Source organism: Nerophis lumbriciformis, linkage group LG24 (genome assembly GCF_033978685.3).
Source record: "Nerophis lumbriciformis linkage group LG24, RoL_Nlum_v2.1, whole genome shotgun sequence".
Taxonomy (NCBI): Eukaryota; Metazoa; Chordata; class Actinopteri; order Syngnathiformes; family Syngnathidae; genus Nerophis; species Nerophis lumbriciformis.
The window spans coordinates 33,355,590-33,382,500 of NC_084571.2; the positions used below are offsets into that span (position 1 = coordinate 33,355,590).

At 38.6% G+C, this 26,911-nt stretch overlaps 2 protein-coding genes across 6 annotated transcripts in view; one reads left to right on the forward strand and one right to left on the reverse strand.

Annotated features, from left to right (window-relative positions):
* The window catches only part of zc3h7a (zinc finger CCCH-type containing 7A), a 43,306-nt gene extending 28,834 nt beyond the window's left edge, over window positions 1-14,472 (reverse strand). For 3 of the 4 annotated variants that reach the window (XM_061982003.2, XM_061982004.2, XM_061982002.2), the window contains exons 1-4: window positions 14,290-14,472; window positions 13,379-13,484; window positions 1,013-1,052; window positions 714-917 (exon numbers count right to left, since the gene is read on the reverse strand). In XM_061982003.2, the coding sequence (XP_061837987.1) occupies window positions 714-917; window positions 1,013-1,052; window positions 13,379-13,484; window positions 14,290-14,422 (483 nt within the window). In that variant the 5' untranslated portion in view covers window positions 14,423-14,472. Of the gene's footprint in view, window positions 1-713; window positions 918-1,012; window positions 1,053-13,378; window positions 13,485-13,763; window positions 14,204-14,289 lie in introns of those variants that run through there. The other variant, XM_061982005.2, reaches the window with a different exon arrangement.
* Window positions 14,473-22,738: 8,266 nt separating this feature from the next.
* Window positions 22,739-26,911, forward strand: part of LOC133620653 (phospholipase A2-like) — a 31,020-nt gene continuing 26,847 nt past the window's right edge. The window contains exon 1 of one of the 2 annotated variants that reach the window (XM_061982247.2): window positions 22,739-22,811. The gene's annotated coding sequence lies outside the window, so the exon portion shown is untranslated. The remainder of the gene's footprint in view (window positions 22,812-26,911) is intronic. The other variant, XM_061982248.2, reaches the window with a different exon arrangement.

Sequence of the window (26,911 nt, forward strand, 5' to 3'; positions counted from 1 at the left end):
ATTTATTGGATTGTATGGGCGGAATAGTGGAGCTCCCATTGGCTCTGCTGTAAGCACTTTTATTTACGTTTATTTCATATTTAGAATACATGAAAACGAATCCATTCACCGCCATGTCTTTCATAATGATTGTGAACGAAAAACAAAATTCCCAAAAAAGTGCAGTTCCCCTCAACAACGTAACAGTGCTTTATGGGTTTATTCAATCAAGGCAAAGAGTCCCAGGTGCATTTTTATGATCTATTCTTTAAGTATTTCCCCACAAATATTTGATTCAAGTATCATTCATATATATTAAGATATTCATAATGAGGTGGAATTTTTTTTGGAGAGACCGACCACTATTTAGGGAATTATTTTTGAATAGTTACTATAAGAATGTTTTTTTTTTAACCAGACATAGCCAAGACAACACAATAAAAGTTTTAAGACCTACTCGACCAGCTGAGTTCATTTTTAAACACTTGCATTAATTAGAAATTAAATTCAAGCAATTAATTCATAATAAAATCACTCAACATTCCTTTAGCCTTCAACGCACGAATGGAACAAGTGGAATTAATAACAATGCATTCCATTTAGCTGAGGCAGATTTTGAAGTCTCCATTTCATTGCCTTTCCTGATTGGCAAGTATGAACATTCACGGCCAGTGAACAAGAGCCATTGAGTAGTATTTGCCACCTCATGGTGTATCATACCAAGACAAACTTACCGGAACAATGCTTAAGTATGAGGCAGCTCTATTTGCATAAAGCTTTTCCCGTAACCCCTTCACCACATAGATATCCTCCGAGTCGGCGTAGTCGGCTACATTCAAGGCTTCAGTGTACATTTCAATAGATTTTGTCCAGTCGCCTTCTCTAAACACGTCATTTCCTTCCCCAAAAAGATTCCAAATCAGATCTTTAACGAACACCTGAAACAAAAAAAGCCGTACAAACATGTTTAATGAAAAAAAAACTCAACACATAAAAAAAGGCTTAATATTGTGGAAATATGTACATTACTTGCCTCATATTGATCTGAACTCCCAGGATACGGTAGGGTTGATCTACAGGGGAAAAGAATAGTCACATGATAAATATTTCCCCTGATAAATCAGCGGCACACACATGTATTCATAATACTAACTTTAATTTAGTACATCATATTAGGGATGTCCCGATCCAGGTTTTTGCACTTCCGATCCGATACCGATATTGTTTTTGCAATTCCGATCCGATACCGATACTGACCGATACTGGCCTATCCGAGCATGTATTAAAGTTTAAAGTTATTTAGCCTACTTAGTTGTCAGAGTCATGTTGAAAAGGGTTTTAGAACTCTTGATAACAACTAGCCAGCTGAATTAGGGGAGTTTGAATAATACACAATGGTTGGTAACAACAAACTGACTTGTTTATTCAAGGATAAACACAAAATAGACAAAATTATACATGACAAACAGAAATGGCATCATTGAACTAGGGCTGGGCTATATGGCCTTTTTTTAATATTGCGATATTTTAAGGCCATATTGCGATACACAATATATATCTCGATATTTTGCCTTAGCCTTGAATGTGTGCTGGAAAATGCGGAACGGAAATTACGGAGCAGCAGAAAAGTGGAATGTATTATTTAAATCGGTGCGTTGGAAAACACGGACCGGAGTTTTTTTTATTTTTTAAAATTGGATCTGGATCGGCATTTTCCAATGCCTTGCCGCTACGCAATTTTTGGCAAATATCGGCAGCCGATCCGATCCAAATATCGGATCGGGACATCCCTACATCATATTCTAAAAAGGTTTCGCCATTATCATGCGTGTACGTTTAAGGTGAGAGATTTTCTGCACGTGGCTGGTATTGGCTGCCGAACCAGAAGAATCACTGATGACTAGCACTTCTAATCTTGGCTTTATAGTTTATAGTGTTGTCATGTTTTCGTTGCAGACTATTTAAAATAATAACAAACACTAAATTCTTCTCTGGCTGTGGCACACTTTTTTCCCCCCGAGGAACATCCGTAACTAGAGATGTTCGATAATGGCTTTTTGCCGATATCCGATATTGTCCATCTCTTAATTACCGATACCGATATATACAGTCGTGGAATTAACATATTATTATGCTTAATTTTGTTGTGATGCCCCGCTGGATGCATTAAACAATATAACAAGGTGTGGGGGGGGGGGGGGGGGTTGCAGTTAGTGCTGCAAGGGGTTCTGGGTATTTGTTCTGTTGTGTTTATGTTGTGTTACGGTGCGGATGTTCTCCCGAAATGTGTTTGTCATTCTTGTTTGGTGTGGGTTCACAGTGTGGCGCATATTTGTAACAGTGTTAAAGTTGTTTATACGGCCACCCTCAGTGTGACCTGTATGGCTTGCATTCACTTGTGTGTGTGAAAAGCCGTAGATATTATGTGACTGGGCCGCCACGCAAAGGCAGTGCCTTTAAGGTTTATTGGCGCTCTGTACTTCTCCCTACGTCCGTGTACACAGCGGCGCTTTAAAAAGTCATACATTTTACTTTTTGAAACTGATACTGATAATTTTGAAACCGATACCGATAACTTCCAATATTACATTTTAAAGCATTTATCGGCCGATAATTTTGGCAGTCCGATATTATCGGACATCTCTAGTTGTCAGTATTTTGGTTTTGCTGCTACAGGCGTGAAACAAATTACTGCACACGGCAAAGTTTATTCAAAAAAAGAAAGCAGCACGACAAACTTACTCCTGCATCTCAAACCGAAACCTGCGGTGGAGTGCAGGTTAATGAAACTCTTTACCAGGCAAACAAGACCGTAACAACAAGCAAACTGCCGCTAAAAAGCAGCTCACTGCGGTGGAATCATTGACACAAAGTACCATGTATGATGATCGGTGTTTTGGTGTAACGTGAGACGCTACTTTTGATGTGGGTTTTATGTAAACATGTCAGCGTCAGACGCACAGCAAGTTCAATGCGGGAAATATTTTACTAATTAAAGCAACAACCAGCACTTAACACAAAAATGAACTTGCTATCAAACAGAAAGAGGCAACATCACATGACACATGTACCAAAAAACACATACACACTACTAATAACTATGAGGGAACCAATCAATGATTGAAGTGACAAGCTTGACCTTGCAATTATGGAGGTTAATTAGTGTTTTTATCACGATATCACAATATAAGTTAGAACTTCACGCTACTTTATATTAGAAATGGCAACAGCGGAGGCTGAATGTCCCATAACAAGAAGATAGAGAAAAAGAAGAAGCTTATCAACAACTGTGTCGGCACGGACTACAATGGCAGACGGGCGCACATTTTCAGGACTTATGCAGATCCAAAATACACATCAGCAGGTACCAGAAGGTAAGAAAAGTTGATTTTGATTAATTTTGCGAAACACGCCAGGTAATATGTCTGCTAATAGGTGCCATTTTGCAGTCCCTATACCCACACCATAATAATACTCGTATGTTGAAGCACAGTACGTCTGACTACGGTAGCCATAATGCTCCGACAATCCATCAAGCGGCGCGGCTTCTTAGCTTACCTAAGTCGTACTAAAACATTTTGACAGATTTTTGAGCGCCGTGTGTAATGTCTATATTCTCAATGGGACATTTAAAGTTTTGGTGTTGTTTATTCATGTCATCTTGCAGTCTACAGTATCAGAATAATCGGAATCAGAAGAGTTTTTAATTGCCATTGTTTGAGAACGGGTTCACAAACTAGGAATTTTACTTGGCGCAATCGTGCAACATAAAACACAGAATACAATAAAATGAGCTGTAACTGAGCTATCAGAGGTTGTTATTGTTCATGTTTCTCTTATGTGTGACTGTCATCTACTGGTCACAGTTATCGTTACACCATGTTTCAAATAAAATAGCTTCGAGGTCGGTAAGCACAACCAGAATTATTCCGTACATTAGGCGCACCGGGTTATAAGGCGCAGTCGCTTTTTGAGAAAATTAAAGTATTTTAAGTGCGCCTTATAGTCCTGAAAATACGGTATGGCTGAAGCTATCGAGCCTGTCTCAGAACCAGCCAATGAGGTGTCAAGTGTGAAGTCTGACCACCAGGTGTGCCATCACACACACTCAAGCAGCTGACCACCAGTTGTTACATCACACACACTAGCGCCTGACCACCAGTTGTTACATCACACACAATAGCAAGTGACCACCAGGTGTGACGTCACACACGCTAGCACGTGACCACCAGGTGTGACGCAACACACACGAGCACCTGACCACCAGTTGTGCAGTCGCAAACAATAGCACGTGACCAACAGGTGTGACGTCACACACACTAGCACCTGACCACCAGGTGTGACGTCACACACACTAGCACCTGACCACCAGTTGTGCACTCGCACAATAGCACATGACCACCAGGTGTGACGCAACACACACGAGCACCTGACCACCAGGTGTTATGTCAAAACATGTCACAATCAAGCGGCCTGCTAGAGTTCCTGGACGGCCGCTGCACCATCTGAGCCACACCGCCCTATATAAACACCAGTAATATATGAGGAATTATGATACTGATAAATCCAATAACATTAAAAAAATAGCTTTTTTAATCGATTAAAAAAACAGCTTTGAGAGTGATGCAGTGTAGTTCCACATTACCACAAACATAGTAGGTTTATTGTTCAGGTAATACCGCAGCAGTGGGTATAGTATTATCTTAACAAAGTCAGATTGTTGTCACACAGGATTTGTACCAGCTCCTAATAATTATTCCCGGCTGATAATGGTATTCATCCAGCAATCCCTTTTCTATCCTGCTCATTCTCAGAGTCACGGGCCATGTCTTCAGGCAACAGGAAGAGTTTCAAGGAAAAGAAAAGTGTTGACAGTGGTTTAGCTTTTCAGCAAAAGACGTGACTGCACACTGCAATGTTTGTTTAAAAAAGACAGCAGAACAACAAACTTATTCCAGCATCTGATATCAAAGCGTTGAGCCGAGTGCGGGAAATGCAACTTTTTACGAGGCGAACAATACCGTAACAACCAACAAAAAACCTGCGCTAAAAATTTGCTTACTCGGGTAGAATCATTTACACAAAGTACCATCCATGTCTGATGAAAAAGATGCACAATAGAAAACGATCTCTAAAGTGGTAACTCGGCACGTAGCTAAAGATGTGGTGTGCTCATGATACAGTTGTAAAAGCCTCTTTTTATCCACCCTTTAAAAAGGAGTTGTTTTCATTTGCATGCAATAATATGCTACATTTTTGTTTACATAAGTATTAAGACAAAAGTTTTGCCTTCCATTGGCAGCTCTATATTGAATCATTTTATTAAATTAGGACAATGCATATTGTTCCATATATGAGCAAAAGCATCATAGTAAATATGCCAAAATGAGCTACAACAGCTACAATAATCTTAGTTTTTGAAAAATTATTTTAGACAGACAGTTACAAAGGATGGAAAGGATAATGCACAAAAGGGCACAAAAAGAGGGCTAAAACAAAAGGTATAGACAAAAAATGTACTATAGTAGCAATATAAATGTAACATATATGTAATATTTACGTATTATATATACAGTATATAATATATACAATATAACAAATCCCAATCATCATGTACAATATTACAGTACCGTATTTTTCGGACTATAAGTCGCAGTTTTTTTTGATAGTTTGGCCGGGCTCCTGTGCGACTTATATATGTTTTTTTCCTTCTTTGTTATGCATTTTCAGAAGGTGCGACTTATACGCTGGTGCGACTTATACTCCGAAAAATACGGTATATGTAACAGCTGCAGCAAAAAAAAGGACAGCAGAGAGAAAAAAAAAAAAAAAAAAAAAAAAAAAAAAGAGTAGCTCCTGCAGAAAATACCGTATTTTCCGCACCATAAGGCGCCCTGGGTTAAAAGCCGCGCCTTCAATGAACGGCATATTTCAAAACTTTGTCCACCTATAAGCCGCCCGGTGTTGTAAGCCGCATCTAACTGCGCTAAAGGAATGTCAAAAAAAACAGTCAGATAGGTCAGTCAAACTTTAATAATATATTAAAAACCAGCGTTCTAACAACTCTGTTCACTCCCAAAATGTACGCAAATGTGCAATCACAAACATAGTAAAGTTCAAAATAGTGCAGAGCAATAGCAACATAATGTTGCTCGAACGTTAATGTCACAACACACAAAATAAACATAACGCTCACTTTCTGAAGTTATTCTTCATTCATAAATCCCTCGAATTATTCTCCTTCGTTGTCCGAATTGAAAAGTTGGGCGATTGTGGGATCCAAAATGTCGTCTGGCGCTGTCTCCCTGTCTCCCTGTCTTGGTGAACGTCACGTGTGTTCGCCTTCTGTCATCCACTGTTCCCACGCAGTTAGCAGTCTAGCTTCGAATGCCCTGTTGACACCAATATCTAGCGGCTGGAGGTCTTTTGTCAATCCACCCGGAATGACGGCGAGTATTGAATTAAGCGCGTAAGCGTGTCTCTTAATGTGATGTTATGAGCTAGCAAATATAACAACTACACTACCCAGCATGCAACGATAGTGACGAGCATGCGTGGTAGCCCTGAGAAGCGTTGTTGTATGCTGGGAGTTAGAATGTGGTTATGAGCACGCTGTGAGTAAACGTTGAGAACTCAGTTAACACGCCTCGTCTGCATTATTTATAATTAGACAGACAACACACTTAATAGGAGCCATTTTGGGGTCTTTACATAAACACACAAATGGAAATGAAACGTCACATATCCCAGCATGCACCGCGCGCTTCTTCTACGGGGAAAAAAGATGGCGGCTGTTTACCGAAGTTGCGAGACCGAAACTTTATGAAAATGAATCTTAATATTTATCCATATATAAAGCGCACCGGGTTATAAGGCGCACTGTCAGCTTTTGAGAAAATTTGTGGTTTTTAGGTGCGCCTTATAGTGCGGAAAATACGGTATACATTATAAACAAAGCGAGGTAGCTACCATAGAAGCGGTCTGGTCCAAATCATCCATCCAGCCATCCATCCATCCATTTTCTACCGCGTGTCCCTTTCGAGGTCGCGGGGGGTGCTGGAGCCTATCTCAGCTGCATTCGGGCGGAAGGCGGTGTACACCCTGGACAAGTCGCCACCTCATCACAGGGCCAACACAGATAAGACAAACAACATTCACACACTAGGGACAATTTAGTGTTGACAATCAACCTATCCCCAGGTGCATATCTTTGGAGGTGGGAGGAAGCCGGAGTACCCGGAGGGAACCCACGCAGTCACGGGGAGAACATGCAAATCATATCTGTTGGAGAAAGAACCCGCTTAATAAAAAAAAAATTGCTAAGGGCTCGGGATCTTTCTGTGTGGAGTTTGCATGTTCTCCCCGTGACTGCGTGGGTTCCCTCCCACCTCCAAAGACATGCACCTGGGGATAGGTTGATTGGCAACACCAAATTGGCCCTAGTGTGTGAATGTTGTCTGTCTATCTGTGTTGGCCCTGCGATGAGGTGGCGACTTGTCCAGGGTGTACACCGCCTTCTGCCCGAATGCAGCTGAGATAGGCTCCAGCACCCCCCACGACCCCAAAAGGGACAAGCGGTAGAAAATGGATGGATGGATGGAAGATGCAGTGCATGCAGTGTCATTTCAAACTACCGTATTTTTCGGATTATAAGTCGCATCGGCCGAAAATGCATAATAAAGAAGGAAAAAAACATATATAAGTCACACTAGAGTATAAGTCGCATTTTTGGGGGAAATTTATTTGATAAAATCCAACACCAAGAATAGACATTTGAAAGACAATTTAAAATAAATAAAGAATAGTGAACAACAGGCTGAATAAGTGTACGTTATATGAGGCATAAATAAGCAACTGAGAACGTGCCTGGTATGTTAACGTAACATATTATGGGGGCGGCATGGCGTAGTGGGTAGAGCAACCGTGCCAGAAACCTGAGGGTTGCAGGTTCGCTCCCCGCCTCTTACCATCCAAAAATCGCTGCCGTTGTGTCCTTGGGCGGGACACTTCACCCTTTGCCCCCGGTGCCACTCACACCGGTGAATTGAATGATGAATGATAGGTGGTGGTCGGAGGTACCGTTGGCGCAAATTGCAGCCACGCTTCCGTCAGTCTACCCCAGGGCAGCTGTGGCTATGAAAGTAGCTTACCACCACCAGGTGTGAATGATGAGTTCTACATGTAAAGCGACTTTAGGTACTTAGAAAAGCGCTATATAAATCCCAGTTATTATTATTATTATTATGGTAAGAGTCATTCAAATAACTATAATATATAGAACATGCTATACGTTTACCAAACAATCTGTCACTCCTAATCGCTAAATCCCATGAAATCTTATACGTCTAGTCTCTTACGTGAATGAGATAAATAATATTATTTGATATTTTACGCTAATGTGTTAATAATTTCACACATAAGTCGCTCCAGAGTATAAGTCGCACCCCCGGCCAAACTATGAAAAAAAACTGCGACTTATAATCCGAGAAATACGGTAGTACGGTAGTTTTTGATATTAAAAAAAAGAAGAAAAGATTGTTTTGCATCATCCGTCATTTTTAATCATTATGAATGAGTGTGAATGCTTGTCTATCTGTGTTGTCCTTTTGATGAGGCGGCGACTTGTCCAGGGTGTACCCTGCCAAAAGGAACAAGCGGTAGAAAATAAATGGATGGACGGATGGTTGGTTTCGTCGAAAATTATGGAAAATCTCGGGGGGAAAAAATCGAATCAAATTTTGGCGAATTTTTAAAAATATTTAGGCCATATTGCCTGAGCCTAGCTTATACGCCAGCAGAACCTGTTGCCTTGGGCACATTTAGATGGTACCGCAGCACCTCCAAAACCCTCAAATCTAGACTCCAAACAACCCAGAACAAGCTAGTCAGGTTACTTCTAGACCTCCACCCCAGATCACACCTCACTCCTACCCACTTCTCCAAAGTGGGCTGGCTCAGGGTGGAGGACAGAGTAAAACAACTTGCACTGAGCCTAGTCTATAAAATCCACTACACCTCACTGATACCGAAGTACATGTCAAACTACTTCCAGACCGTAAATGACCGCCATAACCACAACACCAGGGGGAGCTCCGGAAACCATGTTAAACCCAGATTCCGATCTAACAAAGGTCTTAACTCATTCTCATTTTATGCCACATCAATATGGAATGCACTCCCAATAGGTGTAAAAGAAAGGGCATCTCTATCCTCCTTCAAAACCGCACTAAAAGAACACCTCCAGGCAACTACAACCCTTGACTAACACCCTCCCCCCCACCACATCCCACCTCCCCGGATTGTAAATAATCAAATGTATATACTTGTTCTTATGCTTTCTGAGCTCACTATGTTCACTGCTCGCTGTACATATCCTACCAAGTCAGACCTACACTGTTTCAATGTCCATTTCTCTGATGATGCAATTGTTGATGACTGAAGTGCTGATATCAACCAAACATAAATATAATAATGTAAGTGCATCATTAAGCCAACATGAACTCCATGGTGTTCAGGGATGAATAGTCTCTACTATTGCTATTGTATCATTTTTTCCAGCTATAATTACATTAATCATTTAAAATGCAGCAGCCTAGTTTGAATGGCAAGGTCGCTGCTATCACATGTTGATAAAAATATAACATTTACATAATAAATCTACTACAGGCTTCACAAATGCTGCAATAAATTAAGCATGATGAGTTGACTTGAAACGGTTTAATGTTGCATTTTTTATAAGTAGAAGAAAAGTTTTGTAATTTTATTTAATCTGAGCAACAACTTGAGGCAGTTTAATGTTGATTAACGTGGGCAGAATTATTATAGTGTTCCCAATGCTAAAAAGGATAAAGCCATTGTTTACAAATTTGGTAAATAAATAACCAAAAAATGTATATTTTGTTGTTTTCTTACTGTACCGAAAATGAACTGAACCGTGACCTCTAAACTGGGGTACGTACCGAACCGAAATGTTTGTGTACCGTTACACCCCTAATATACTCTATGATTAACTTGTGTGATGACTGTAATTTGCTGATAGTATATATTTGTACCATGAATTGATTTACGAGGACCCCCGACTTAAACAAGTTGAAAAACGTATTTGGGTGTTACCATTTAGTGGTCAATTGTACGGAATATGTACTGTACTGTGCAATCTACCGTATTTTTCGGACTATAAGTCGCAGTTTTTGTCATAGTTTGGCCAGGGGTGCGACTTAAACTCAGGAGCGACTTATGTGTGAAATTATTAACACATTACCGTAAAATATCAAATAACATTATTTAGCTCATTCACGTAAGAGACTAGACGTATAAGATTTCATGGGATTTAGCGATTAGGAGTGACAGATTGTTTGGTAAACGTATAGCATGTTCTATATCAGGGGTCACCAACGCGGTGCCCGCGGGCACCAGGTAGCCCGTAAGGACCAGATCAGTCGCCCGCTGGCCTGTTCTAAAAATAGCTCAAAGAGCAGCACTTACCAGTGAGCTGCCTCTATTTTTTAAATTGTATTTATTTACTAGCAAGCTGGTAAACATTTTTAATTTTAAGAGAGACAAAACTCAAATAGAATTTGAAAATCCAAGAAAATATTTTAAAGACTTGGTCTACACTTGTTTAAATAAATTCATTTATTGTTTTTACTTTGCTTCTTATTACTTTTAGAAATACAATTTTAGAAAAAAAATACAACCTTAAAAATGATTTTAGGATTTTTAAACACATATACCGGTACCATTTTACCTTTTAAATGTCTTCCTCTTCTTTCCTGACAATTTAAATAAATGTTCAAGTAAAAAAAATTTTTTTTTATTGTAAAGAATAATACATATTTTAGCTTCTGTTTTTTCGACGAAGAATATTTGTGAAATATTTCTTCAAACTTACTATGATTAAAATTCAAAAAATTTATTCTGGCAAATCTTATTTCAAAGTCTTTTGAATTTCTTTTAACATTTTTGTTCTGGAAAATCTAGAAGAAATACTGATTTGTCGTTGTTAGAAATATAGCTTGGTCCAATTTGTTATATATTCTAACAAAGTGCAGATTGGATTTTAACCAATTTAAAACATGTCATCAAAATTCTATAATGAATCTTAATCAGGAAAAATGACTAATGATGTTCCATAAATTCTTTTTTTTCTTTTTTCAAAAAGATTCAAATTAGCTAGTTTTTCTCTTCTTTTTTTCGGTTGAATTTTGAATTTTAAAGAGTCGAAATTGAAGATAAACTATGTTTCAAAATTACATTTTAATTTTTTTCGTGTTTTCTCCTCTTTTAAACCGTTCAATTAAGTGTTTTTTTCATCATTTATTCTCTACAAAAAACCTTCCGTAAAAGGAAAAAAAAATGCACGACGGAATGCCAGACAGAAATACCCATTTTTTTATATATATACATTTATTTATTTAGCTATTCTTGTTTAAAATCACACTTACATGTAACTTACAAATGACAAAATATTTATTTATTTAAGTGTGTATCAAACTGGTAGCCCTTCGGATTAATCAGTACCCAAGAAGTAGCTCTTGGTTTCAAAAAGGTTGGTGACCCCTGTTCTATATGTTATAGTTATTTAAATGACTCTTACCATAATATGTTACGTTAACATACCAGGTATGTTCTCAGTTGGTTATTTATGCCTCATATAACGTACACTTACATACCTGCCAACTTTTGAAATCAGAAAAACCTAGTAGCCAGGGTCCAGGGGCCGCAGGCCCCGGTAGGTCCAGGACAAAGTACTGGTGGGGGGTTCCGACAGGTTAAAATGTTGCTAAAACCATCACTTTTCTATCAGTCACAGTGACTTTTCAAAACAAAAATATTACAGCAAAAATCATATGGGTTGATTGACATGTTTATTCTGTAAGCTAACTTCAATAGTTTGAAATTATTTTGACAGTTAATGCCAGTTATCCTGTCAACCTTTCACAAGACTTCAATTTGTTAATTGAAAGTATAAACAGTATAAACACTTTTTACAGTAAACAAATGGTAAAACAGTACTAAACAATTCCATAAAAAAAAAAATTGGTGTCATTATTAACTTTCTGTCCAAGCTTGTATAATCTACTGCCTTGTTCAATTGTAAAAAATATGCTGTGCCTAAAATTCACATTTCTATCACAATTATCATACTGTAAACATGGTAAGCTAACTTCATTAAAATTAATAGTCCTGTCAATAGCATGGAATTACAATTCAAATGTAGTTTTTTTGTAAGCCTTTCAAAAGAATTCAAAATATGAAAAATTCATGACAATTAATTTAAGCCATCAGACACTTGAAAAGTGGCACATCACATCTCTAATGTAATCATTTTAACTTTTCAACAGAAATAGCACTGCAAAAATATTAAGGACATACTTCTGTATTTTGGTAGTTATGCTGTCAACATTTAACAAGATTTCTTCAACTTGGACTTGAAAGCATAAATAGTATAAACACTTTTAACAGTATAACAGTACTAAACAATTCCAATAGATAACATTGGTGTCATTACCTTTTTGTGGCTAAAATCCAAATGTATTCTATCAGATTGATCATACCGCAAAAATGATATGGTAACTTTATGATAAGTTTACTTCATTAAAATGTAATTCAATAGCATTAGACTTGTGTTTTTTTGTCCCAACGTGGTCTTTTACATCGCTAATTCCTTCGTGTCCGATCGAAAAATCTTGTCTGCACAAGGTGCAATTCGCGTAGTTTTCACCCTTTTTGGAACGGATAATTATTCCCGGATAGGCTTTTGAATATTCTTCACGGAATGACTGCAGTTTTCTTTTCGGTTTAAGACTCGTTTGCGATTTTTCTCCGGCTGATTCCATGATCATTCGCTCGTTTGGAAACAATGGCAACTGGTGCCTCGTGCTTGGCAGCGGTGCTATAAATAGCCTCGCACATGGCATTCGGAATGGCTCGATAGGAAGTTACGGGAAGCAGTGTCGATTGTCATTGTTGTTACGCGATTTCGTGAATAAAACTTTTTAAAAAATGTTTTTTTTTAATTAATGAAAAAACATATTTTTTATCACTGCAACCGTAACCGTAGGTTGATGAAAAACGTACTAATTACGGGAAAACCGGAGTAGTTGGCAGGTATGCACTTATTCAGCCTGTTGTTCACTATTCTTTATTTATTTTAAATTGCCTTTCTACTCTTGGTGTTGGGTTTTATCAAATAAATTCCCCCCAAAAATGCGACTTATACTCCAGTGCGACTTATATATGTTTTTTCCCTTCTTTATTATGCATTTTCGGCCCGGTGCGACTTATACTCCGGAGCGACTTATACTCCGAAAAACACGGTACTAATAAAAATATCAATCAATCAATCAAAAGATGGCATCAAACACCGACTGTGAAGCACATTATGTTGGATACTCACTCTATAAACTTCAGACCTTTCTCGATCTCTTGCGAGCGACTCATCCTGTCCAGGCGCACTCCGGACATGACGGCGTTCTCTGCGACCCGCCGCTGGCTGTCAGTGCCTGAGAGGAGAAAACACAGCAAAACAAAATCAGGCTTTTTATTCATCGCTGGAAGAGAGCCTTCTATTTCACTTCACCCAACAACAGTCACTTTCATCCTGCTGACTTCTTTCTCTTTCCTTTCATGGCTAGCACTCCCCCCCTGTGTAATGGTGACGTCATATACACACACCGGAAGTGTTACATTGAGGCTAATGGCATCTTGCTAGTTAGCTAGCGAGGCGGGAAACAACGTGTAATTATTGTTACGTATAGCGTAGGGAATAAAAAAACGCCTACCCAATGTTTGGAACATTACACGCATCATTTCACCCCACATTTGGAGCAAATTACAGCATTAAAAAGCCGAGAAAGAGGGGGAGGGGGTGTGACGTTAGCTTTTCGGACGGGTTACGCTCGTCCTGTTGGCTACCACATTTTGACTTTGTTCAGGGAGACGTTTTGGGGTGACAAACTAGCAGAAAGAGTCGCTCTTGGTCACTACGACACGATGACGTCAGGGCCCGGCCGGTGTGGCGAGAAGTTTGCCGGCGGGAGGGCTCGTACGTGGACGTGTCCGATGATGGGTGCATGACATTTAGCACACGTGTGAATGTATTTAGCATTCTAGCACATTTGTTCCCCACACTTTGCTACATAAACAGACTAAATGGTTATATATGTCGCTAGCGGGTTGAAGTGACACGGCGTCGGCATGTCCCAAGTTGAACTACTTTCCCTTTGCGCAGACAATAGCCACTTCTTCTTCGTCTTGTTTTTATAAATGGCCGGCAATTTTTTAACTGAGGCGGAAGTACACACTTACATGAATCGGTCTGTAAGCCAAACAAACCCCCCAGAGTCTGTTGCCTCCGAAGAAGTGAGAAGTGATTTTTGTTTTTAAATTCAGCTAAAAACAATAACTGGGCTAAATGTGCAATATCGGCAATGGCTGCCATAAACTGCTTCTTCTTCTCCGGTGGTGAATACAACAAGCGCGCCAATAGTGGTGGAGTGCTGCCCCCTACTGGGAGGCGATGGTCTCACACTAAGCCAAGTGCTTTTTTTTTTTTTTTTTTTTTACTGAAGATCACAAACAGAAAACATAAAGGAAGCTTGCGTGGTGTTCAGGTTCGACGAGATGTAATTTTAGTCATTTAGCACTGTCAACTAGTGATGGGTTGATGAGTTGTCATGAAGCGTTTCGACACATTGCAAAACTGTATTGATACTGTGTCGATACTGTGTCACTAAATACTGACATCTGCTGGACATTAAAAATCCCTACAGGCAACCTATGGACCGACTCAACTGACACTGATTTTATGCCCTAGTACAGGGGTCACCAACCTTTTTGAAACCAAAAACTACTTCTTGGGTACTGATTAATGCGAAGGGCTACCAGTTTGATACACACTTAAATAAATAAATATATTGTAAGTTACATGTAAGCATACTTGCCAACCTTGAGACCTCCGATTTCGGGAGGTGGGGGGTGGGGGCGTGGTCAGGGGTGGGGCAGGGCGTGGTTGAGGGCGTGGTTAAGAGGGGAGGAGTATATTGACAGCTAGAATTCACCAAGTCAAGTATTTCATACATATATATATAAATATATATATATACTGTATATATATACTGTATATATATATATATATATATATATATATATATATATATATATATATATATATATGTGTATATATATATATATATACTGTATATATATATATATATATATATATATATACATCCTGAAAATATGCAAACAAAACTGTGTTTAGATAATTGATACTTCAAACTTGCATAAATAAATATTAAGGAATATAACATAACTTGGCTTCTGAGAACTTCAAAAATGTAATGAATAAAATGCTAAAGTTGTTGATAAACTAGCAATTATTTTAATAATTAAATATGGTCATTTTAAATGAATTATTATGATAATTTAAAATTAATTATTTCAAATATGTTTATTTTAATGTATAATTCTAATGCCTGGATGTAATAAGGAGTCAGAAAAAATACAAATAAAAATAAAATTCATTTCTATGTTTTTAGCAAAATATAGTAAAAATGTATTTAGTTTTTTTTTTTAAATTAATAAATATATTTATTTGTAGGTAAGATAAACATAATAATACAATTTATCTCTAGTCTGGATGATTTATTTCTTGTCACCCAGTTGTCCTCCTGTCATGAAAAAAGACTGTCCTCACTCAGGTCCGCATGGAGTGGCATGGCGTGGCCTCCAGCTCCTGCTGAAAATCGAGAGATTTTCGGGAGAATATTTGTCCCGGGAGGTTTTTGGGAGAGGTGCTGAATTTCGGGAGTCTCCCGGAAAATTCGGGAGGGTTGGCAAGTATGCATGTAAGTGTGATTTAAACAAGAATAGCTACCGTATTTTTCGGAGTATAAGTCGCACCGGAGTATAAGTCGCACCTGCCGAAAATGCATAATAAAGAAGGAAAAAACATATAAGTCGCACTGGAAAAAAAACTGCGACTTATAGTCCGAGAAATACGGTAAATAAATAAATCTATATATATAAAAAAAATGGGTATTTCTGTCTGTCATTCCGTCGTACATTTTTTTTTCCTTTTACGGAAGGTTTTTTTGTAGAGAATAAATGATTAAAAAAAAAAACACTTAATTGAACGGTTTAAAAGAGGAGAAAACACGAAAAAAAATTAAAATAAAATTTTTAAACATAGTTTATCTTCAATTTCGACTCTTTAAAATTCAACCGAAAAAAAGAAGAGAAAAACTAGCTAATTTGAATCTTTTTGAAAAAATTAAAAAAAGAATTTATGGAACATCATTAGTAATTTTTCCTGATTAAGATTAATTTTAGAATTTTGATGACATGTTTTAAATGGGTTAAAATCCAATCTGCACTTTGTTAGAATATTTAACAAATTGGACCAAGCTATATTTCTAACAAAGACAAATCAGTATTTCTTCTAGATTTTCCAGAACAAAAATGTTAAAAGAAATTCAAAAGACTTTGAAATAAGATTTAAATTTGATTCTACAGATTTTCTAGATTTACCAGAATCATTTTTTTTTTATTTTAATCATAAGTTTGAAGAAATATTTCACAAATATTCTTCGCCGAAAAAACAGAAGCTAAAATATTTATTATTCTATACAATAAAAAAGAAAAATTTACTTGAACATTGATTTAAATTGTCAGGAAAGAAGAGGAAGAAATTTAAAAGGTAAAAAGGTATATGTGTTTAAAAATCCTAAAATCATTTTTAAGGTTGTATTTTTTCTCTAAAATTGTATTTCTAAAAGTAATAAGAAGCAAAGTAAAAAAATAAATGAATTTATTTAAACAAGTGAAGACCAAGTCTTTAAAATATTTTCTTGGATTTTCAAATTCTATTTGAGTTTTCTCTTTCTTTTTCGTTTTGTCGAGCAAAGCGAGACCAGCTTGCTAGTAAATAAATAAAATTTAAAAAATAGAGGCAGCTCACTGGTAAGTGCTGCTCTTTGAGCTATTTTTAGAACAGGCCAGCGGGCGACTGATCTGGTCCTTACGGGCTACCTGGTGCCCGCGGGCACCGCGTTGGTGACCCCTGCCCTAGTATATACAATAATATAAACCGAGTCATTGTATTTCATTTAAGATTATTTCATATCTTCATTTAAATAAAAATATATTTTTATCTTTTTTAGATACAGTCAATAAATAATGTGAACATGTATCATAACATGGAAATCTAAGAGAACGTGTTGTGGATGCTTGTGGACTGGGAATTTTTTTTATTTTATTTTTTTTACACATTTTTATTTAAAAAAAAACAGTTTTTCCGATGTATTAAATTTTAGACGATTTCTCTTCTTAGTTATTACTTCTCCGGCTGTAGAAAAGACACGCTCACAGGGCACAGAGGAGGCGTCAGTGCGACACAGTTCGCGTATCGGTCAAGTGACCAAAACAGCTCATGATCGGTCACGTGACTTTCTAAAAGTCACGTGACCGATGTATAATTTGTATTATGACAATGACAATATGAGGATTGATTGACTGATTGAAAAAGGTTAAGAATCCTTCGTGTACTGGACTGTAGACCTACTTTTCTGATGGCTGTTTAGTTATGTGAATATAGTATTTTATTTCCATGCATTCTGGAACAAACTGTGTTGGTAACGTCAGTCAGATACAAAGTAATCGAGACACACAGCACATAAAATGAGGTCATGGAAGCTGCTTATCTCATTTTGTAAGGAATAGCACCCCTGTGAAAAACATAGCGAACACCTCCCTGAAGCCCTGATAACAGAACATGAAAAATGGTAATGGCCTCTCCAGTGGGAAATAGACTTTCTAAAAAACATAACGATCAGATGAAATATGTCACAAAGTGTTACATTTTCAGATAGAGTGCGCAATTTGTCAACTGAACAGACTCTTGCACCGCTCAAGTAGTCGTGCTTGTGAATCATTCTGACAGTTAGAATACACACACACTTTGTTTTATTGAACGGAACTGTTGAAAAAGGTTATGTCGACCGTTCTGTTTATGTCACAGTTCAGGTCTCACTCCAGGGATGTGTGGTCAAGGAGTGAAAAATTAATAATAACAAAAGATAAATATTAATCAATCAAAGTTTATTTATACAGCCCTTAATCACGAGTGTCGACAGCCTGGGCTCAGATCCCACATCAGGGCAAGAAAAAACTCAAACCAATGGTAACAACGAGAAACTTTGGAGGGGACCGCAGATGTGCAACGGATGTCAAGTGGATCTAGTTAATAGTGTGAGAGTCCAGTCCATAGTGGATCTAACATAATAGTGAGAGTCCAGTCTACAGTGGATCTAACATAATAATGTGAGAGTCCAGTCCATAGTGGATCTAGCATAATATTGCGAGAGTCCAGTCCATAGTGGATCTAACATAATAGTGTGAGAGTCCAGTCCATAGTGGATCTAATATAATAGTGTGAGAGTCCAGTCCATAGTGGATCTAACATAATATTGTGAGAGTCCAGTCCATTGTGGATCTAACATAATAGTGTGAGAGTCCAGTCCATAGTGGATCTAACATAATAGTGTGAGAGTCCAGTCCATAGTGGATCTAACATAATATTGTGAGAGTCCAGTCCATAGTGGATCTAACATAGTAGTGTGAGAGTCCAGTCCATAGTGGATCTAACATAATAGTGAGAGTCCAGTCCATAGTGGATCTAACATAATATTGTGAGAGTCCAGTCCATAGTGGATCTAACATAATATTGTGAGAGTCCAGTGCATAGTGGATCTAACATAATATTGTGAGAGTCCAGTCCATAGTGGATCTAACATAATAGTGTGAGAGTCCAGTCCATAGTGGATCTAACATAATAGTGTGAGAGTCCAGTCCATAATGGATCTAACATAATAGTGTGAGAGTCCAGTCCATAGTGGATCTAACATAATAGTGTGAGAGTCCAGTCCGTAGTGGATCTAACATAATATTGTGAGAGTCCAGTCCATAGTGGATCTAACATAATATTGTGAGAGTCCAGTCCATAGTGGATCTAACATAATAGTGTGAGTCCAGTCCATAGTGGATCTAACATAATATTGTGAGAGTCCAGTCCATAGTGGATCTAACATAGTAGTGTGAGAGTCCAGTCCATAGTGGATCTAACATAATAGTGAGAGTCCAGTCCATAGCGGATCTAGCATAATAGTGTGAGAGTCCAGTCCATAGTGGATCTAACATAATATTGTGAGAGTCCAGTGCATAGTGGATCTAACATAATATTGTGAGAGTCCAGTCCATAGTGGATCTAACATAATAGTGTGAGAGTCCAGTCCATAGTGGATCTAACATAATAGTGTGAGAGTCCAGTCCATAATGGATCTAACATAATAGTGTGAGAGTCCAGTCCATAGTGGATCTAACATAATAGTGTGAGAGTCCAGTCCGTAGTGGATCTAACATAATATTGTGAGAGTCCAGTCCATAGTGGATCTAACATAATATTGTGAGAGTCCAGTCCATAGTGGATCTAACATAATAGTGTGAGTCCAGTCCATAGTGGATCTAACATAATATTGTGAGAGTCCAGTCCATAGTGGATCTAACATAGTAGTGTGAGAGTCCAGTCCATAGTGGATCTAACATAATAGTGAGAGTCCAGTCCATAGTGGATCTAACATAATATTGTGAGAGTCCAGTCCATAGTGGATCTAACATAGTAGTGTGAGAGTCCAGTCCATAGTGGATCTAACATAATATTGTGAGAGTCCAGTCCGTAGTGGATCTAACATTATAGTGTGAGAGTCCAGTCCATAGTGGATCTAACATAATAGTGAGAGTCCAGTCCATAGTGGATCTAACATAATAGTGTGACAGTCCAGTCCATAGTGGATCTAACATAATATTGTGAGAGTCCAGTCCATAGTGGATCTAACATAATAGTGTGAGAATCCAGTCCATAGTGGATCTAACATAATAGTGAGAGTCCAGTCCATAGCGGATCTAGCATAATAGTGAGAGTCCAGTCCATAGTGGATCTAACATAATAGTGAGAGTCCAGTCCATAGTGGATCTAGCATAATATTGTGAGAGTCCGGTCCATAGTGGATCTAACATAATAGTGTGAGAGTCCAGTCCATAGTGGATCTAACACTATAGTGTGAGAGTCCAGTCCATAGTGGATATAACATAATAGTGTGAGAGTCCAGTCCATAGTGGATCTAACATAATAGTGTGAGAGTCCAGTCCATAGTGGATCTAACATAATATTGTGAGAGTCCAGTCCGTAGTGGATCTAACATAATATTGTGAGAGTCCAGTCCATAGTGGATCTAACATGATAGTGAGAGTCCAGTCCATAGTGGATCTAACATAATAGTGTGAGAGTCCAGTCCATAGTGGATCTAACATAATATTGTGAGAGTCCAGTCCGTAGTGGATCTAACATAATAGTGGATCTAACATAATAGTGTGAGAGTCCAGTCCATAGTGGATCTCACATAATAGTGAGAGTCCAGTCCATAGTGGATCTAACATAATAGTGTGAGAGTCCAGTCCATAGTGGATCTAACATAATAGTGTGAGAGTCCAGTCCATAGTGGATCTAACATAATAGTGTGAGAGTCCAGTCCATAGTGGATCTAACATGATAGTGTGAGAGTCCAATCCATAGTGGATCTAACATAATAGTGTGAGAGTCCAGTCCATAGTGGATCTAACATAATAGTGTGAGAGTCCAGTCCATAGTGGATCTAACATAATAGTGTGAGAGTCCAGTCCATAGTGGATCTAGCATAATATTGTGAGAGTCCAGTCCATAGTGGATCTAACATAATAGTGTGAGAGTCCAGTCCATAGTGGATCTAACATAATATTGTGAGAGTCCAGTCCATAGTGGATCTAACATAATATTGTGAGAGTCCAGTCCATAATGGATCTAACATAATAGTGAGAGTCCAGTCCATAGTGGATCTAACATAATAGTGTGAGAGTCCAGCTAGTGGATCTAACATAATAGTGTGAGAGTCCAGTCCATAGTGGATCTAACATAATGTGTGAGAGTCCAGTCCATAGTGGATCTAATATAATAGTGTGAGAGTCCAGTCCATAGTGGATCTAACATAATAGTGTGAGAGTCCAGTCCATAATGGATCTAACATAATAGTGAGAGTCCAGTCCATAGTGGATCTAACATAATAGGGTGAGAGTCCAGTCCATAGTGGATCTAACATAATAGTGAGAGTCCAGTCCATAGTGGATCTAACATAATAGTGACAGTCCAGTCCATTTTGGATCTAACATAATAGTGTGAGAGTCCAGTCCATAGTGGGGCCAGCAGGAGATCATCTTGAGTGGAGACAAGTCAGCAGTGCAGAGAAGTCCCCAACTGATGCACAGAGGAGTAATCCACCCCGGGTCCCAACTTTGAACAGCTAGCGCGTCATCTGTGGTCATCTGATAACCTATCCACGCAGGAGAGGGGGGCAGAGCAGAAAAGAGACGGCAGATCAACTGGTCTAAAAGCGGGGTCTATTTGTGACAGTTTGACCCCCCCGCGTCATCGTTGGCGATCACTCGAAACGAGTATGATTGTCCTGTTGGTGGGATTGCCTTCAGGAGAATGCCTGTGCGTGGAATCTTTTAAAGTGGGGAGACTGGTGCACAGACAGCCACCACACTGTCCTTGGCAAAGAGAAGGCCAGGGTCCAGTGGCATGGAGACCAAGACAATTGGGGGCCCATCTTTGCTGCAGCCTTCTTCCGCCTTTGTGACCGTTGTGGAGCTTCTATGCAACCATCATTAAAGTTAAAGTTAAAGTACCAATGATTGTGTCACACACACTAGGTGTGGCGAAATTATTCTCTGCATTTGACCCATCACCCTTGATCACCCCCTGGGAGGTGAGGGGAGCAGTGGGCAGCAGCGGTGGCTGCGCCCGGGAATCATTTTGGTGATTTAACCCCCAATTCCAACCCTTGATGCTGAGTGCCAAGCAGGGAGGTAATGGGTCCCATTTTTATAGTCTTTGGTATCCGCCCACTCCGCCGTTGAGGTCTTTTTCGACGAGGGAGACGCGCAGACTCCAACGTGGGGAGTTGTATCCGGTGGCAAAGGAAACCCAGGACGACCGGCACTTCCTCACAGCTGCAGGAGGCTGCCGGAGCTCCGGTCTGTCGGAGGACCGCCTATGGTGCGCCTACCAGCGCTTGCTTTTCTCTCAGGGTGGGCTCCCCTAGCCTTTTGTCTTCCCAGACTAACCCACAAGACAGCGGGGCAGGGATGACAGTGGGACCCGCCCCACTGTCACCGTTTACCCTTAAACTTCCTCTCAAACCGTGCACATTTGTAAGGAAGCTCAACATGGACAAACTACAAACATTCAATCTTGTTAGTCAGTGAAAAGCATGCGCTCAACAAACAAATTGTAACCTCTCACTCACCATGGCTCTGAACGGGTGGCTAAAAGAGTCAGGGTGGGGCTGAGGGCTTTATGTAGGTGAACACACCTGCATTCACTAATTAGGCCTAATTTGGGCCGGACCATGGTTCTGAAAAGTGTTACAGAAGGACACCGGACATTTAAAAGTGATGTTATCCAAGCCTGAATACACTATATACACAAATGACTGATCTACAAATGCAAAAGTATTATGTGAATACTTTTAGACAAGTGATGGTTATTTATGGTGTATTTGACAAAAGAACGGTATTCTTAATGCCCCCGTCAAATTGGTCCCAGCTAGTGGGCGGGGCTATGGGCTATTTAAGTTGGAAAAAGCCATTTTTCTGACAGTTTGCTGTCTGTCACTGCCGGAGGAGAATCTCTGTCCTGAGCAGGAGTTCAGGGCTCCATCCATCAAACAGCTACTGAGGTGACTATTTTGATGATGAGTAGTGATGGGTTGATGAGGCGTCATGAAGCGTTTCGACACATTGCAAAACTGTATTGATACTGTGTCGTAGTGATGGGTTGATGAGGCGTCATGAAGCGTTTCGACACATTGCAAAAATGTATTGATACTGTGTCGATACTGTGTCACTAAATACTGACATCTGCTGGACATTAAAAATCCCTACAGGCAACCTATGGACCGACTCAACTGACACTGATTTTATGCCCTAGTACAGGGGTCACCAACCTTTTTGAAACCAAAAACGACTTCTTGGGTACTGATTAATGCGAAGGGCTACCAGTTTGATACACACTTAAATAAATAAATATATTGTCATTTGTAAGTTACACGTAAGTGTGATTTAAACAAGAATAGCTAAATAAATTTATATATATAAAAAAAATGGGTACCGTATTTTCCGCACTATAAGGCGCACCTAAAAACCACAAATTTTCTCAAAAGCTGACAGTGCGCCTTATAACCCGGTGCGCTTTATATATGGATAAATATTAAGATTCATTTTCATAAAGTTTCGGTCTCGCAACTTCGGTAAACAGCCGCGATCTTTTTTCCCGGTAGAACAGGAAGCGCTTCTTCTTCTACGCAAGCAACCGTCAAGGTAAGCACCCGCCCCCATAGAACAGGAAGCGCTTCTTCTTCTACTGTAAGCAACCACCCGCCCGCGTAGAAGAAGAAAAAGCGCGCGGATATCACCGTACGTTTCATTTCCTTTGTGTGTTTACATCTGTAAAGACCACAAAATGGCTCCTACTAAGCGACAGGTATCCGGTTCATGAAAGGACGCAATCTCTCCATGCGCACACGGATTACTATTTCACAGCAACTGATATTCCTGTGAACCGCACTGTGGATACAACGGGAGCACGTACGGTGAATATTCGCACCACAGGGAATGAGAAGTCATCCTTCACTGTGGTTCTAGCTTGCCATGCTAATGGCCAGAAACTTCCACCCATGGTGATATTCAAAAGGAAGACCTTGCCAAAAGAGACCTTTCCAGCCGGCGTCATCATAAAAGCTAACTCGAAGGGATGGATGAAGAAAAGATGAGCGAGTGGTTAAGGTAAGTTTAAGTTTACGTGAAGAGGCCGGGTGGCTTTTTTCACGCAGCTCTGTCCATGTTGATATACGTATGTTTGTGATTGCACATTTGCGTACATTTTGGGAGTGAACAGAGTTGTTAGAACGCTGGTTTTTAATATATTATTAAAGTTTGACTGACCTATCTGACTGTTTTTTTGACATTCCTTTAGCGCAGTTAGATGCGGCTTACAACACGGGGCGGCTTATAGGTGGACAAAGTTTTGAAATATGCCGTTCATTGAAGGCGCGGCTTTTAACCCAGGGCGCCTTATGGTGCGGAAAATACGGTATTTCTGTCTGTCATTCCGTCGTACATTTTTTTTCCCTTTTACGGAAGGTTTTTTGTAGAGAATAAATTATGAAAAAAACACTTAATTGAACGGTTTAAAAGAGGAGAAAACACGAAAAAAAAAATTTTGAAACATAGTTTATCTTCAATTTCAACTCTTTAAAATTCAAAATTCAACCGACAAAAAGAAGAGAAAAACTAGCTAATTTGAATCTTTTTGAAAAAATTTAAAAAAGAATTTATGGAGCATCATTAGTAATTTTTCCTGATTAAGATACATTTTAGAATTTTGATGACATGTTTTAAATTGGTTAAAATCCAATCTGCACTTTGTTAGAATATTCAACAAATTGGACCAAGCTATATTTCTAACAAAGACAAATCAGTATTTCTTCCAGATTTTCCAGAAGAAAATTTTTAAAAGAAATTCAAAATACTTTGAAATAAGATTTAAATTTGATTCTACAGATTTTCTAGATTTGCCAGAATATTTTTTTTAAATTTTAATCATAGTAAGTTTAAAGAAATATTTCACAAATATTCTTCGTCGAAAAAACAGTAGCTAAAATATTTATTATTCTTTACAATAAAAAAAAAAAAATGTTTACTTGAACATTGAATTAAATTGTCAGGAAAGAAGAGGAAGACATTTAAAAGGTAAAAAGGTATATTTGTTTCAAAATCCTAAAATCATTTTTAAGGTTGTATTTTTTCTCTAAAATTGTATTTCTAAAAGTAATAAGAAGCAAAGTAAAAAAATAAATGCATTTATTTAAACAAGTGAAGACCCATCCATCCATCCATTTCTACCGCTTATTCCAAGTGAAGACCAAGTCTTTAAAATATTTTCTTGGATTTTCAAATTCTATTTGAGTTTTGTCTCTTTTAGAATTAAAAATGTCGAGCAAAGCGAGACCAGCTTGCTAGTAAATAAATACAATTTAAAAAATAGAGGCAGCTCACTGGTAAGTGCTGCTCTTTGAGCTATTTTTAGAACAGGCCAGCGGGCGACTGATCTGGTCCATACGGGCTACCTGGTGACCGCGGGCACCGCGTTGGTGACCCCTGCCCTAGTATATACAATAATATAAACCAAGTCATTGTATTTCATTTAGGATTATTTCATATCTTCATTTAAATAAAAATATATTTTTATCTTTTTTAGATACAGTCAATAAATAATGTGAACATGTATCATAACATGGAAATCTAAGAGAACATGTTGTGGATGATTGTGGACTGGGAATTGTTTTAATTGTATTTTTTTACACATTTTTATAAAAATAAAAATAAAAAGTTTTTCCGACGTATTACATTTTAGACGATTTCTCTTCTTAGTTATTATTTCTCCGGCTGTAGAAAAGACACGCTCACAGGGCACAGAGGAGGCGTCAGTGCGACACAGTTCGCGTATCGGTCACGTGACCAAAACAGCTCATGATCGGTCACGTGACTTTCTAAAAGCGGTACGCGCACCGACACAGGGTTTTGCTCTATGAGCTCGACGCATGCGCCGATGCATCGGTGTTGCCGGATACATCACTACTGTGTCACTAAATACTGACATCTGCTGGACATTAAAAATCCCTACAGGCAACCAATGGACTGACTCAACTGACACTGATTTTATGACCTAGTACAGGGGTCTGCAACCTGCGGCTCTTTCGCGCTGCCCTACTGGCTCCCTGGAGCTTTTCCAAAAATGTATGAAAATAGAAAAAGATGGGTGGAAAAATGTATTTTTGTTTTAATAGGGTTTCTGTCGGAGGACAACATGACACAATCCTCCATAATTGTTAGAAATCCCACTGTTTATATTAAACATGATTCTCTGATGAGAGTTTTGTCCTCATTATGGCGGTCCTTGAACTCACCGTAGTTTGTTTACATGTATAACTTTCTTCAACATGCCAGAGAAATACATATTTTATGCCACTCCTTCTTTGTCTCATTTTGTCCACCAAACGTTTTATACTGTGCGTGAATGCACAAAGGTGAGTTTTGTTGATGTTTTTGATTTGTTGACTGTATTGAATGCAAGCTAATCAATGCTAACATGCTATTTAGGCTGGCTTTATGTACATATTGCATCATTATGCCTCACTTGTAGGTATATTTGAGCTCATTTAATTTCCTATGTCCTCTGTGTATTTCATTTTTATCTGCATTTCTCATGACGTATTATCTGTATGTAATATTGGCTGCATTTCTGGTAGTTGTTTGTGTGCCATGTTGTTCCAGACCACAGCAAACGTTACCCAGCTTGCATAGATTCTAATAAATTCATTAGAAGAAGACAGCCCGCCATTTCCTTTAACTTGGACACACACATCTATACCTTTGGCCATTCCAAGACAGTCATTTAGAGGAGTTATCTTATCTCACCCTAAGAGAAGGTTTACTAATGTTTTCCAATGTTGTAAAAATAAAAGTAGGCTAATATAGACACTTAAATCATGTGCTGTCTTCATTATAACACTTGTATAAGACTTTTAAAGTCATTTTGATAGTAAGCTAATATAACTAATACAGACATGTACATCATGTGTTGACTTCATTATATCAATTATAGAAGGCTTTTTCATTTTTTGCGGCTCCAAACCGATTTTTTTATTTTTTTTTGGACCAAAATGGCTCTTTCAACATTTCGGGTTGCTGACCCCTAACCTAGTATATACAATAATAT